The following is a 14,658-nucleotide window of genomic DNA, read 5'->3' on the forward strand; positions in this document are numbered from 1 at the left end:
GGGCACATTTACTAAGAACAGCATTTTAGACCTTAGTTTCCCCCTTGCCGTTAGATTTGTCTAATGACGAGGGTGCATTTCTTCATAAATCTGGCGCATCTGTGGCAGTCCTTGTGCCTGTTGCCAGGGGCTGGAGTAGTTTTTTGCTTACATTTACGCCTTTTTTCCAGGCGTGAATGTTAGTAAATTTGCCGGGACTAGAGTCCCAGCTCCAGACACAGTCCCCTCCCCGTCATGCCCAACTGGTGAACACGGCATAAAACCAGCCGCACGGACGATTAAAAAAGGGGACATGGGACTATTTTACGCCTAAAATAGTCGCAAGTCACACATCAGTAGTTTTCTATGGACTGTGGGTTGGCGGCGACAGCCCCCAAGCACGCCCTAGTTTGTCTGTGATTACGGATCCCTCGTGCGCATTATAGTCTGTGGGTCCATGTAAATCACAGACACAACACTTGAAACTACAGTAGTCACACATGTGCTGTGTCAAGATCCATCAACAGCAGTTTGTTGGTGTTTTCCCTGTATTAAATATAAATGAAGTGGCTTCACCTTACTTGTGAAAATGTATCTATTATGAGAGTCGTTTCTGATCTATCATACAGCACTAATAACATCTAAAGCAAAGTGAGCACAGCTGCCCTCACACAACATGGCGGCAACCTACTTCCGGTCACACTCGCCGTTAGGCATGTTAGGAGTTGAGGCGGAAGTGCCAGTGACAAAGGCGGTTGGTGCAGCTTTCACGGGTCATAGTGGTTAATATGCTCTGTCAGAATCATGTCTTTACAGTCGGCGGCGACGCGCGTTTTATTTTATCCGACCCTGCTGTATAACGTTATCATGGAGAAAATATCCAGCCGGAAGTGGTATGACAGGATCGACGAGACGGTTATCCTTGGAGCGTTGCCCTTCCGTGGAATGACTGACACGGTAAATGCGCATGCTCAAAGTAATAGTTGTATTGCAGAAGTGTCACAGCAGCCAGTGTATGAGATGTGCACCTCTAACTGGCTGCAGGGGGCGCTGCACAGCATAGCTGCAATATTATATATAGTCCCTGATAATAAATGAGAAGAGTTCTCAGTCACAGGTGTCCTCCCCATATAAGCGCCTCAGTCATGGGCGACCTCCCCCTATAAGTGCCTCAGTCACAGGTGTCCTCCCCATATAAGCGCCTCAGTCATGGGCGACCTCCCCCTATAAGTGCCTCAGTCACAGGCGTCCTCCCCCCATGGGTGCCTCAGTCACAGGCGTCCTCCCCCCATAGGTGCCTCAGTCACAGGCGTCCTCCCCCCATAGGTGCCTCAGTCATGGGCGACCTCCCCCATAAGTGCCTCAGTCACAGGCGTCCTCCCCCCATAAGTGCCTCAGTCACGGGCATCCTCCCCCCATTAATTGCTCAGTCACGGGCATCCTCCCCCCATTAATTGCTCAATCACGGGAGTCCTCCCCCCATAAGTGCCTCAGTCACGGGCTTCCTTCCCCTATAAGTTCCTCAGTCACTGGCATCCTCCCCCTATAAGTGCCTCAGTCACGGGCGACCTCCCCCCATAAGTGCCTCAGTCACGGGCTTCCTCCCCCCATAAGTGCCTCAGTCACTGGTGTCTTCCATCCATTAATGCCTCAGTCACTGAAGTCCCCCCCCCCCCATAAGTGCCTCAGTCACGGGTGTCTTCCATAGACATGAAGCCTGCCTGTCCCTCAGTTGCACCCCTATGCTGCAGACAATGCTTTTACCTCAAGCGCTTGTAGTTTTCACCTCATACACTGCTATGGGGCCCAGGGGGAGGGAGGGAACTTGTTTTTCTCTTCCCCGCTTGAAAACACTGCATTTTTACGCAGCCGCCACTAATGGGAGCTCAGTGCAAAGAGATTATTACAGCTTCCATTGTAGTTTATATTAATTTCTATTCACTGAGCTCCCCCTAGTGGTGGCTGCAGGCAGCCATGTTTGTTAAAGAAGAGAAACAGGAGATTTATCAATGTATTTTTCTGGTTTCACATACATTGAGAAATACGATGTGTATATTTGAAGCACCTGTTCCACTTTTTGCGACACAAAAGTCGGATAAAGTGGTTGAGGCCAAAGGCAACTTTCTTTTTTTGTAAAATACAATTTATATCTAATTCAAATTTTTTCCACTTGATTAAAAAAAACTAAGTGCAGGGGGCCCCTATAAGTTTAGCTTTGGGGCCCGATGAGATCTGTGTACTCCTTTGCGTCAAGCGGTTTCTCTGCGAATTGCCTGATGCGTGTACTTTTGCAGGTAAAACATGTAAAGTATATGTGTCTCACGTGTAAAAAAAAAAAAACGCAATGCAAAACCACAGCAATTTGCAGGAAAAGGCTCGTTCGGCCAAAAACGGATGATGTAAATCCACCCTTTTATATGCTGTGAATGTGAAGTAAATCTGACAATGTCTCCCGCAGTTAATTAAAGAAGAGAACGTAAGCGGAGTCATCACCATGAATGAAGAGTATGAGACAAGGCTGCTGTGTCACTCTTCTCAGGTGGGTCCTCGTTCTTCAGTTCCTGTGAATGTCACTGTAGAAAAGGTCATCTACTGGGCGGCATGGAGGACTTCCTGCAGTACCAGATGCCGGAGTAAAGGAATTTCATTGTACACAGATTTGTGTGGGCAGGGCATATTGAAGGGAACCCCTGCTTTTATTTCCCAATATATCCCCTTAAGGCCTTATGCACACGACCGTATGCCCTCCGAGAAATACGGTCCGTGAGCGGGCCACATGTCCCGGAGCGGCATACATCGTGCGTACGGGAGCGCACAGCATCATAGATTACAATGATGCTGTGCTCGTCGGGCCGGCTGCGGGACTGTTGTCCTGCACTCATATGATATGAGTGCAGGACAATAGTCCCGCGGGTGGCCCGATGCGCACAGCATCATAGTAACCTGTGATGCTGTGCGCACGATGCATGCCACTCCGGGACATGTGGCCCGCTCACGGACCGTATGTCTCGGAGGGCATACAGTCGTGTGCATGAGCCCTAAAGGAATGGCATATTACTACACAAGATATGCAATCACTTTGTGATCTTTGGAGGTCTGACCTCTTGGCTAAGGCTAAATGCACACGATCAGGATTGCGCGTGGATTTGCGTGAGGAAAATCCGCACCGTAGGTCATGTACATTGTATTCTATGAGAATTTGAAATTCTCAATGCGCACAATGCGGATTTTGTCCGCGCGGATTGTGACCTGCGGTGCGGATTTCTCCGCACATAAATCCTGAACGTGTGCATGTACCCTAACGCTGGGTTCAGACCTGAGCGAACTGGATGGAGCGCTCTGTATGCGCGATTTAACGGGCATCTCACACACGCGGCTCCTGTGCAAGCGAACGCCCATTGTCACGCGTTCCCGGAAGTCTATGTACGGGAACGCGCGACACTACGCCCCAAAGAAGCTCCTGTACTTCTTGGGGCGTAGGGCGTTTTACAGCGCGTTCGTACGCGCTGTAAAATGCTCAGGTGAGAACCATTCCCATAGGGAATCATTGGTTCTTGCCCGTTGAGCGTTTTACAGCGCGTAGGAACGCGCTGTAAAACGCTCGGGTGTGAACCCAGCCTAAGGGGTTGCTATTTATGCAGGAAAACCATTACTAGTACTCTAGAACTGTCTTCCATGCATATATAGGAAATGTGGACACTTTTAAATTTAGCTGACATCATATACTAAACATAAGACCACTGCCACCAGTTCTTGCCGGTATAGATGCGAACAGTAGACTCCTTATTACAGTCAACGCCTAAAGCTGGGGACACTGTTACACTCAGCGGAAATGGAGTTTAGGGGCAATTTGGTAGAGCACATCGTGGGATGTAGTGTGATTGTGTACCGTTATACTATTAGGGACAGTGATGCTTTTCCTTGGCCACTACTGTCTGTGTGTGAACCCGACCCTAACGCTCATGCAGCCTCCTGTTCCATGGTGCTTGCAGCCTCCTCTCTTCTCCCCTGTTATCTCCAGGATTAGCACTGGCAATGAGAGTAGGGGTATCTGTAAGTCAGTCATGCTGTGATATCTGTGTATCAGCCAGGAGGCATGTAATGGGCCCCGCAGCGGGTGCACAGGCACATCACAGGGTGCTGCATCTATAAGCTGCTCCTCCTTTTATTTTTATGGCTATGGGACAACAGAATGACCTGCCCTGAGGGTCTCCCTTCTGTGTCCTCGCTGTCCGACCCAAGTCAGAGGATGGTGTTGCTTGCTGCTGGTCTCCTGTTGGCGTGTCCAGCGCTGAGACCTCCGCTGACTTCTATGAGCAGGAGTCTCAAGCGCGCAGCCACTTTTCCTCACTGCTGAGCGCGGTAGTGAAGACGGTCCCATAGACCTTCTATTGAGGCCGTGTTCAGTACCGCGCAGCAAGGAGGAGAGACGGCGCTCGGCTGAGCGCTTCAGACTCATCACTATAGGGAAAAACAAGGCGCTCATCTCTGGGATCCCTGCTAAATAAATATCACAGCAAGGCCACTTACGCCGCCAGTGAGGATCGTGCGCCTCCTTCCTTACTTCAGAGCGGCGTGCCATAAGCTCCAGCAGCCCGCTTATTTCTATCCCTTGTACACAGTTGCCCGTTCATTTGCTCTCCATGTATCAGACAGTCACAGTCCTTTCTTTTCTCTCTACAGGACTGGACTGCTTTGGGCGTGGAGCAGCTGAGACTTGGCACTGTTGACTTCACTGGGGTGCCAACCCTTGAGCACTTACAAAACGGTATTGAGTTTGTTCACAAGCATAGGAAAATGGGCAACAGTGTTTACATCCACTGTAAGGCTGGTCGCTCCCGGAGTGCCACAATGGTAGCTGCCTACTTAATAGAGGTAAGATCTAACAGGAACCACTACATGGATTCTGAGCGGATCCTTTTCCATTCAGAATGCATTAGGGCAAAACTGATCCGTTTGGACCGCTTGTGAAAGACCTAGACGGATCTCAAAAACGGAAAGCCAAAACGCAAGTGTGAAAGTAGCCTACCCCAGTTCATTCAAAAGAAAAAAAAAAACACCTGGGCTTGGAACAATGTGTTATGGCCATACTGGGCATTAGACAAATGCCTGGATGAACATCGTAGAATACCCCATAAATTGTTTCTCAATGAAACACTTAAAGGGGGTTGTCACACTTCAGCAAGTGGCATTTATCATGTAGAGAAAGTTAATACAAGGCATTTACTAATGTATTATGATTCTCCATATTGCTTCCTTTGCTGGCTGGATTAATTTTTCCATCACATTATACACTTTGCATTTCCATAGTTACGACCACCCTGCTATCCATAAGTGGTGGTCGTGCTTGCACACTATAGGAAAAAAACGCAGACCTCTCTGGTGGCCGGAACCATGGGAGTGCACATAGGCTAGTGCGTTTTTCTATAGTGTGCAAGCACGACCACTGCTTTTGCATTGCAGGTGGTCGTAGTGATACAAACGAGCAGTGTATAATGTGATGGAAGAATTAAGCCAGCAAAGGAAGCAATATGGTTAATAACCATAATTAGTAAGTGCCTCCTTTCTCTACATTATAAGCCACTTGCTGAAGTCAGAGAACACATTTAATGGCCTTTCTAATACAAAGGAATAAATCACATTAGCTTTATCTGCGGCAACTTGGCACTGAGTACTACAGTTTACTGTACTTTCTTTAAACTTTTGATATGTAATAGGCAGACTCCCACCTATTCCTAGAATGAGGAGGAGAGAAGAGCCTGCTTACTGCAGGACACCAAGTGAAACGGACTTAATAGAAAGTGTATGGGCCCTTCTCGTGCAGCGAGGAGAGAGCACGATTCCCTCCTCTGATTCTAGAGATCGGTGGGGGGTCTGCGATCAGACCCCCACCAATCTAAACTTTTGATATGTCCCTATAACATAGCAAAGGTTCAATGAAAGTACAATGCCACTTTCAATGTGAGTCTGGGGCCAGTTCAGGAGCTGAGCCAGCAGGCGACTGCTATACTCTACAGAAGACACCCGCAGGCGGTGTACGTGTCTCCGATCATGGACATTTAACTAACCTCTTAGATGCTGTGGATCAGGGAGTAAATGGTGCCACAAGAAAGAACCACTTGTCTTACAAAACACATGCTCTTATACGGCTATGTGAAAGGAAAAATAAAAAAGTTATGGATTTCAGAAGGCAGGGAATAAATAAACATGGCCTCAGGGGTAATACCGGTAATTACATCTAAATTTTATCTGACAGTTCTGACTACAAGTATCATGCTATAGCGGGGATTACATTTAAAAAATGGGAAAAAGACAAAATCCCAAATACGTTTTTTGTTCTTCTTGCAGAGACAAAAGTGGGACCCTGATGCTGCCAAGGCTTTCATAGCAAAAATCCGTCCACATATCCTGATCCACAGTAAACAGCACCGAATGCTGGAGGATCTCTATCGCTTAGTGACTAGCAGTTCGATGAATGGAGGGTGATATAAAGTGGAATTCGATAGGTCTGGTTCCTCTCGCACCTTCAAGGCTGAATGGCTCAGTCCTCAGGATGTTCTGCTGCTGCTGTTTTATCTCCACCTGCTTGATGAACGTCCCGTGTGTTCAGCCCGGTGTGCCGTCTTCTCTCGATTTTAGGCTCTTTTCTAAATAAAAGAGAATCTGGGTCCATGCATCTTTTTTTCTATTACTAATAGATATATACAGTAGTATCATTCATATGTATCTATATATTCGTTGCTGCTGTGCTTCTCACTTCCTTATATTAGCAGACCAGGACTTAAAGGGGTCGTCTTACTTCAGCAAATGGCAATTTTCATGTAGAGAAAGTGAATACAAGGCACTTACTAATGTATTGTGATTGTCCATATTGCTTCCTTTGCTGACTTAATTCATTTTTCCATCACATTATACACGGCTCGTATCCAGGGTTTACGACCATCGCTGCAGCACAGATACTATGTGTGCTCCCACAGTCCCGGCCAGCGCTTTTTCCTGTAGTGTGCGAGCACGACCACCGCTGCTGGATTGCCAGGTGGTCGTAACCCCTGGGAACGAGCCGTGTATAAGGCTAGGTCTACACGACATTTGTCGCGCGACAATTTTTATAATGGCAGTCTATGGTGTCGCACTGCAGCATGCAACATACTGCGACGCAACAGTCGCAGAAAATCCATTGAGATGAATTTTTCTGCGACTGTTGCGTCGCAGTTGCAGCATGTCGCATGTTGCAGTGCGACACCATAGACTGCCATTATAAAAATTGTCGTGCGACATTGGTGCAACAAAATGTTGCACGACAAATGTTGCGCCCTATTTGTCTGTAGACCTAGCCTAATGTGATGGAAAAGAGAATGAAGCCAGCAAAGGAGGCAATATGGACAATCACAATACATTATGTGGCAGCACACTGTTACACATGCAAACAATAGAACTAGGGATTATTTTAGATTACAGTGGTACTATACATGAAAAACGGAAGCTCTTTGCGCACATTTTTGATCAAACGTGAGTCGGTAAGTTGTATACTCTTGCTTAGATGCCCTGGGCAGATGGACGGGGAGTGCTTAATCTAAAGGAGGCAGCTACACTCCAAACACACTGCAAGAAAATTTAGACTAGCACATCCATAAAGCTAACATACAAACAGCAAACAAAATATGGCAGCACACTGTTATACATTCTGTGTGCTGCCATATTTTGTTTGCTGTTTGTATGCCCAGGAGAGGCAGTTCTGTTAGGCTCCATTCACACGTCCGCAATTGTGGTCCGCATCCGTTCCGCAATTGTGCAGAACGGGTGCGGACCCATTCATTCTCTATGGGGACAGAATGGATGCAGAGAGTACACTATGTGCTCTCCGCAGCCGCATTTCTGGAGCGCGCCGCCGATCTTCCGGTCTGCGGCTTCGGAAAAAAATAGAACATGTCCTATTCTTGTCCGCAATTGCGGACAAGAACAGGCATTTCTATGGGCGTGCCGGCCGGGTGTATTGAGGATCCGCAATGCACTATGGACGTGTGAATGGACCCTTAGTGTTAGGCTGGTTTCAACGGGTGGGTGTCACGCTCCGGACTCGCAGAGCAGCTCCTGTCCTGACCTCCCAGCACTGCTGGGGTCGCATAGCATTATATTGATTTATGATGCTATGTAACCCTTAGGCCCCTTTCACACAGGTGAGTATTCCGCGCGGATGCGATGTGCGAGTTGAACGCATTGCACCCGCACTGAATCCCGACCCATTCATTTCTATGGGGCTGTACACACGAGCAGTGATTTTCACGCATCACTTGTGCGTTGCGTGAAAATCGCAGCATGCTCTATATTCTGCGTTTTTCACGCAACGCAGGCCCCATAGAAGTGAATGGGGTTGCGTGGAAATCGCAAGCAAGTGCGGATGCGGTGCGATTTTCACGCACGGTTGCTAGGAGACGATCGGGATGGAGACCCAATTATTATTTTTCCTTATAACATGGTTATAAGGGAAAATAATAGCATTCTGAATACAGAATGCATAGTAAAATAGCGCTGGAGGGGTTAAAAAAAATAAAATATATAATTTAACTCACCTTAATCCACTTGATCGCGCAGCCGGCATTTCTTCGGTCTTCATCTTAGCTGTGTGCAGGAACAGGACCTGTGGTGACATCACCATGGTGAAAGATCATGTGATGGACCATGTGAGGACCGGAGTGGCGTCACCACAGGTCCTGTTCCTGCACACAGCTAAGATGAAGACAGAAGAGATGCCGGCTGCGCGATCAAGTGGATTAAGGTCAGTTAAATTATTTATTTATTTTTTAACCCCTCCAGCGCTATTTTACTATGCATTCTGTATTCAGAATGCTATTATTTTCCCTTATAACCATGTTATAAGGGAAAATAATACAATCTACAGAACACCAATCCCAAGCCCGAACTTCTGTGAAGAAGTTCGGGTTTGGGTACCAAACATGCTGATTTTTCTCACGCGAGTGCAAAACGCATTACAATGTTTTGCACTCCCGCGGAAAAATCACGCATGTTCCCGCAACGCACCCGCACCTTTTCCCGCAACGCCCGTGTGAAAGAGGCCTTAAAGATCTGGAATGTATTGGACAACACTGACAGCATTATGAATGTGACGTCACTGGCCTAGCGAAAGCTGCAAGAGGGCCACGACGCTCACTGGACTACTGTGGCCTTCTCAAACAGCCGATTGGTAGGGCAGACCCCCGCCGATCAGATATTGATAACCTGATCAACAGTACAGTCGGAAAACCCCTTAAATTACTCTTTTTTTTTTTTTGTTTTGTTTATACAGTTATTCCCATCCCAACCATTCCTGGCTATGATTGGAATACCCGTCCCGGTTCCAGAAACAGAGAAGGAGGCTGTGTTATGGCTGATATCGGAATACCCCTTTAACTAAATTCAGGCTTGTGTTAAAATACCGTAATTTTTCCTCAGTTGTTTTGTGCTCCCAAGTTCAACAGCCATAATTGAAAGAAACCGCTCATTGTCATTCTGCAAGCGTAGTGCGGTAGGCGAGATGTCGACGCATCGGAATGAATAGAAAAAAAATGACATTTGCAGAATGATGTTGCACGCTTACCACATATGGGGATTCTGAAGCACTTTGCCTGGAGCCACTCAATGACACACATGAAAGGGACCCGCGTGCCATTCTATAACTTTTTAATCAAAATTCTTGTGAGGTTTTATTTGTCAGATCTGAATGACCCATCAGCAGTTACACACAGAGACTGCAGCCGGCGCCGCCTTCATGACTGATCACCTTTACAACAATGGCGTCGCTAGAAAACTGAATGTATAGTTCGGATGCTGTTCTGTCAGGTCTACGACTATTTCAGTGGCCTGTATCCTATGGCTTTCAGAGCTTTGTAGATATACAGGCGCTGGAGAGCCAAAGGCTGCAAAACACGGCTCTGTATAGACACCTTCATAAAATAACGCACCAATGCACTTCAAAGAATACAGCAACGGTCTCTACAGAAAAGACGTATGTCAGTAATCAGGGCAAACAGCTTGAAGGCTAGGAACACCTTCGTGGCAATTTATTTTCATGATTGCACTGTACTCATTTTGGGCTAAAAAAATCATTTTTCTAATTGGTCTTTGTTGAAAATGTTCAGCTGCTTTTAAGATACAGGGGTTAAAAATCGGAGTATCTGCAGAGTATCACTTCTCAGTCCCTCAGTTGACGGCTCGTGTGAAGCCTTTTCTCTGATTTCTTGACTTCATAAAGCCATATTCTTGTCAGTTTGATAAGACTTGCTTATGAGGTCAGGAGATCAGAGATAAGGGTTCACATGAGCCTTCAGCTGACAGGACTGGAAAAGAAACAGACAGATTTTTAACCCTCGTATCTCAAAAATGGTTGAACGTTTTTAATAAAGACTAATTGAAAAAAACTTTTTTTTTAGCCCAAATGGAATAAAATTCAATCACAAAAAATAGCTCCACAGGTGCCCATTTTTTTTTGTAAATCCTCATCATTGTACATGATGTTGACTGTGGTGAGGGCATGAGGCATAGATAGGTTTAGGCTGACCACACACATTAGATAGTCAGTGGAACGCTCATTTTTCCGACCCACTTCATGTTCTGTTTGGCGGGCGTGCATGTGTCCTGAATGGGGAGAGGGGAGGAAGGCACTGTCATACTCTTCCTCTGGCAGTCACTTATCTCCCCTGAGAATAATAGGATCGGGCATGTTAAACTCTAACTGCCTGATCTTTATCCTGGATCACGTTAGATGGTCGTCCAGCCTCAATCTAATGTGTACAGCCAGCTTTCGGATGGGCTGAACATAGTAAATGGATTGGCCCATCTCATATATTGAGGGCATATCGCCAGGATATGCCACCAATGTCCGATAGGTGCGTGGGACCAGTACCCATCTCTAGAACGAAGCCCGCAAAGTGAAGGAGAGCGGACCGCGTGGCCACCCTCCATTCAGTCTATGGGACTGCCGAAAATGGCCCTCGGCTATTTTTGGAAGTTCCATAGAAATGAATGGGCACAAGCGCGGCCACCGCTTCATTCACTTCTATGAGGCTGCCGGAAATAGCCGAGCCAGCTATTTTTGGCAGTCCCATAGAAGTAAATGGAGGGCAGCCGAGCATGCGGTGCGCCCTCCTTCAGGTTGAAGGGCTCCATTTAGAGATAGGAGGGCCCGCACCTATCAGACATTGGTGGCATATCCTAGCGATATGCTCCCAATGTATGAGATGGGCCAAACCCCTTAATGGCAAATTAGAAATATACGTAATCTATACAGAGGGCCACTGAACCCGTTGCAGGAATACGTATAGGTTCTACAGTCTCCACACAGAAGCGTACACATAAAACAACAAGAAATACATTGAAAACCAGCCCTAAAAGCAACGTCGTTTTTGCAACACTATTTTAACAGATTGAAATACCCAATGTACAACCAGAGCAGAAGGGGTGGTCCGTCCAGCAACGGAGGGGGTTCTAAAGGCTCTATGAAGCTGCAGGATCAATAACCCCAACTCTGGGGTCAGGGCACTGTCAGGTCATTAAGCTCCCGGTACCGACCAATTAGTGGAGCTGGTGATACGTGGTCCGATTCCCCATTCAATAAGGGGATTGATATCGAGCACTTCTAATGAGCGCTGATACACGTAATGGCCACTCAAGGCCTGGACCTCCACCGCCGAGAGCCTACAGGTGGTCCAATAGGCAGACCTCTTACTAACCATACAATAACTATCTGACCCCAGCGTGGTTACCTTTAGATCACTAAAAGCAAAGGGCTGATTGACTACTGTCAAATGAGCCACCCCTGAAGCCTTAAAGGGAATGTGTCACCGAATTTTTTTTCTTCAACGTGCTTTTATTGTCACAACATCAGTTGTGACATAGGACACGTTTTGGCCCTTTCAGAGCCTTTGTCAACTGATGTAGTGATCATAAAAGCGAGTGGCGGGATCGCCTGCTTTCATTGATCAGGAGTGCGCAGATCATTCAGATGGCCGTATGTTGCTTTCCGCATCTGATCCGCAATTTAGCGGATTAGAAATTGACCCATTCACTTCTATGAGACCCCAAAAGATGCGGACAGCACACCGTGTGCGGTCCTCATGTTTTCTTCCGTTCAATGGCCCCGCAAAACATGTCCTATACTTGTCAGTGAAAATCAGGATGTGGCCCCATTGAAGTCTAGGGGTCAGCCAAAATGCCAAATGCAATCCGCTCTTTTGAGAACATGCTGAACTGTCTGCAAAAGAACGGATCCGCGTTTTTGCAGACAGCAAAAAACATATGGCCGTCTGAATGAACCCTTATCTGTGTGTATGTATATATCACCTATAAATATATATATATATATATATATATATAGGTGATATCTGTCATTCTAATCCTGCCTGTAATGATAATCAGATAACTGCAGTAAAGTGATCTATACTGCCGCCTATTATTAGTGCGAGAACGGCAGGATTTTACATTCTTTTGTTGAAATATAGAGAATGATGTGGAAAATTAAAAATATCAAAAGTTCTTTAAAAATATGTTTAAAGGGGTTCTCCGGGCTTTTAATATTGATGATCTATCCTCAGGATAAGTCATCAATATCAGATCGGCTGGGGTCCGACACCCGGCACCCCCGCCGATCAGCTGTTTGAATAGAAGGCGCGTGCCCTGTGCCAGTGCCGCCTCCTCTTCACTGTTTACCTTCTCGCCGTCGCCTCTGCAGCAGTGAGCAGGTGTAATTACCGTCCCATTCATTTCAATAGGACGGATCGTTCCCATACACTTGTATAGGAGCGATCCGTCCCATTGAAATGAATGAGACGGCTTGGGCGTAATTACTCCTGCTCACCGCTGCAGAGGCGACGGCGAGAAGGTAAACAGTGAAGAGGAGGCTGCGCTGGCACGGCGCACGACTCCTCTTCAAACAACTGATCGCCGGGGCTGCCGGGTGTCGGACCCCCGCCGATCTGATATTGATGACCTATCCTAAGGATAGGTCATCAATAAATAAAAGCCCGGAGAACCCCGTTAAAAAAAAAAACGTGATTTAAACAACAGGTCATTTTCTGATGACACATTCCCTGTAAAAAGCGTTCTACAAGTTTAGATATAATGTACAGACCTTTACCATCTTGTAGATCTAACCTATTATCTGTGTGGGATCCTTCCAAGGACAGATGTTCCTGCCATACCCACGCCACTATTATATAGGCCCCAGACACAAAAAAAAAAAAAAACTTCCTCTAAAAGAACGGGAACAGATACTTCCATGTCCAAGAAATACTTTGGGGAACTGGATGATGGTGCTCTGCGTTTAGGGAGACTGCACCAGAAACGGGGGGCACTAGACCTGACAATAGGATAGGCCGCTTTTGTTTAATACCCTCGTGGGGGGCAATGTACAGGTCCATGAGATCATGGGATGAGTAGGAGTTGACATAGTGCGATGCAATGGACCTAGGCATCTAACTGTTGAGGAACACTAATTTCTTCTAATATACCACAGTCAAACTGAAGAAGCCCTTTAAAAGATTTGGTCTAAGGCTACTTTCACACCTGCAGCACTACGATCCGGCAGACAATGCTGGGAATTGACACTGCATGCTGCAGTTTGTGTCCAGAATGTGGCCGAATCCCCGCCGGACCCCATTATACTTAATGGGACTGGCGGGCATTCTGGTTGCATCCGGCAGTGTCGGATCCTTAGAATTCTCTGCTGTAGGAGTAGGCTATTCCATCAGTGTCCGATTGCTGGGGTCTATCTTCTAAGAACCCCCCAATGACTCCTAGAAGGAAGCTGCAGCTCAGCTTTTTTTTTTTTTTTCCAATCAGTTACATGGTCATATGTCCATTCACAGAGGTCGGATCCCCTGGCAATAGGCCGTGTTTGAGCCGAGATAACCCCTTTGAAGAAAGTATCCTTGGATGGGTGCACAGGTTAGTTTAGCTGCATAGGTAAAATGACTTCAGCTTATGTAATGAACAGTTTGTAAAGTCACAATTTTCTTCGCGAGGCATTGATAAAAAGTTACAGGGTACCTACGGTTTCAGAAAACCCCCGGCCTGTCATAGTGACATAGCAGAAGCTTTGGTTGGTGAAGTTCCTAGTGCCGACACCTCCACTGATCTCTAAAATGAAGGGCAGAAGCGCCCAATTGAGTGCTGGACCCCGTTGGCTGTGTCGGGTTCTCCTTGAATCACATCAGAGAGCCAAAAAGATCAAATGTACAGGCTCCTAGAAGTCTCTGAGCCGATCAAAGCCAAAGGGTTACAGAACTTGGCTTGAGTGCTTCTGACTCTACATTTCAGCCATCAGTGGGGGGCTCAGCACACGGACCCCCACAGATCATAACCTATGACTTGTCAGAACTTTTCTGAAATGACAGGTTGACTTCACTGAGGCCTGGTTAAAGTTGATGTATGAAGTCATTTAAAGGGATATTCCCATCTCAGACATTGTTGGGATATCGTAAGATTATGCCAGCAACGTCCAATAGAATCAGGTCACAGGGAAGGGGACCTGCACCTATCTCCAGAATGGGCCCCCCCGAAGTGAAGGGAGAGCAGCCATGTATGTGAGGCCACCCTCTGTTCAGCGCTATGGGAGTTCTGAAAATAGCGGACTATTTCAAGCAGTCCCACAGCGGTGAATGGAGAGGGGGCCGTGCTTGCACAGTG

The 14,658-nt window shown here is 46.8% G+C and overlaps 1 protein-coding gene across 1 annotated transcript; it reads left to right on the forward strand.

Annotated features, from left to right (window-relative positions):
• The first annotated feature begins 714 nt into the window (after window positions 1–714).
• Window positions 715–6,653, forward strand: PTPMT1 (protein tyrosine phosphatase mitochondrial 1). Its single transcript, XM_040409235.1, has 4 exons — window positions 715–936; window positions 2,438–2,518; window positions 4,663–4,854; window positions 6,328–6,653. The coding sequence occupies exons 1-4, from the start codon at window positions 784–786 to the stop codon at window positions 6,463–6,465; spliced, it is 564 nt and encodes a 187-aa protein (XP_040265169.1). The 5' UTR covers window positions 715–783; the 3' UTR covers window positions 6,466–6,653.
• Window positions 6,654–14,658: the final 8,005 nt, after the last annotated feature.

Source organism: Bufo bufo, chromosome 10, assembly GCF_905171765.1.
Source record: "Bufo bufo chromosome 10, aBufBuf1.1, whole genome shotgun sequence".
Taxonomy (NCBI): Eukaryota; Metazoa; Chordata; class Amphibia; order Anura; family Bufonidae; genus Bufo; species Bufo bufo.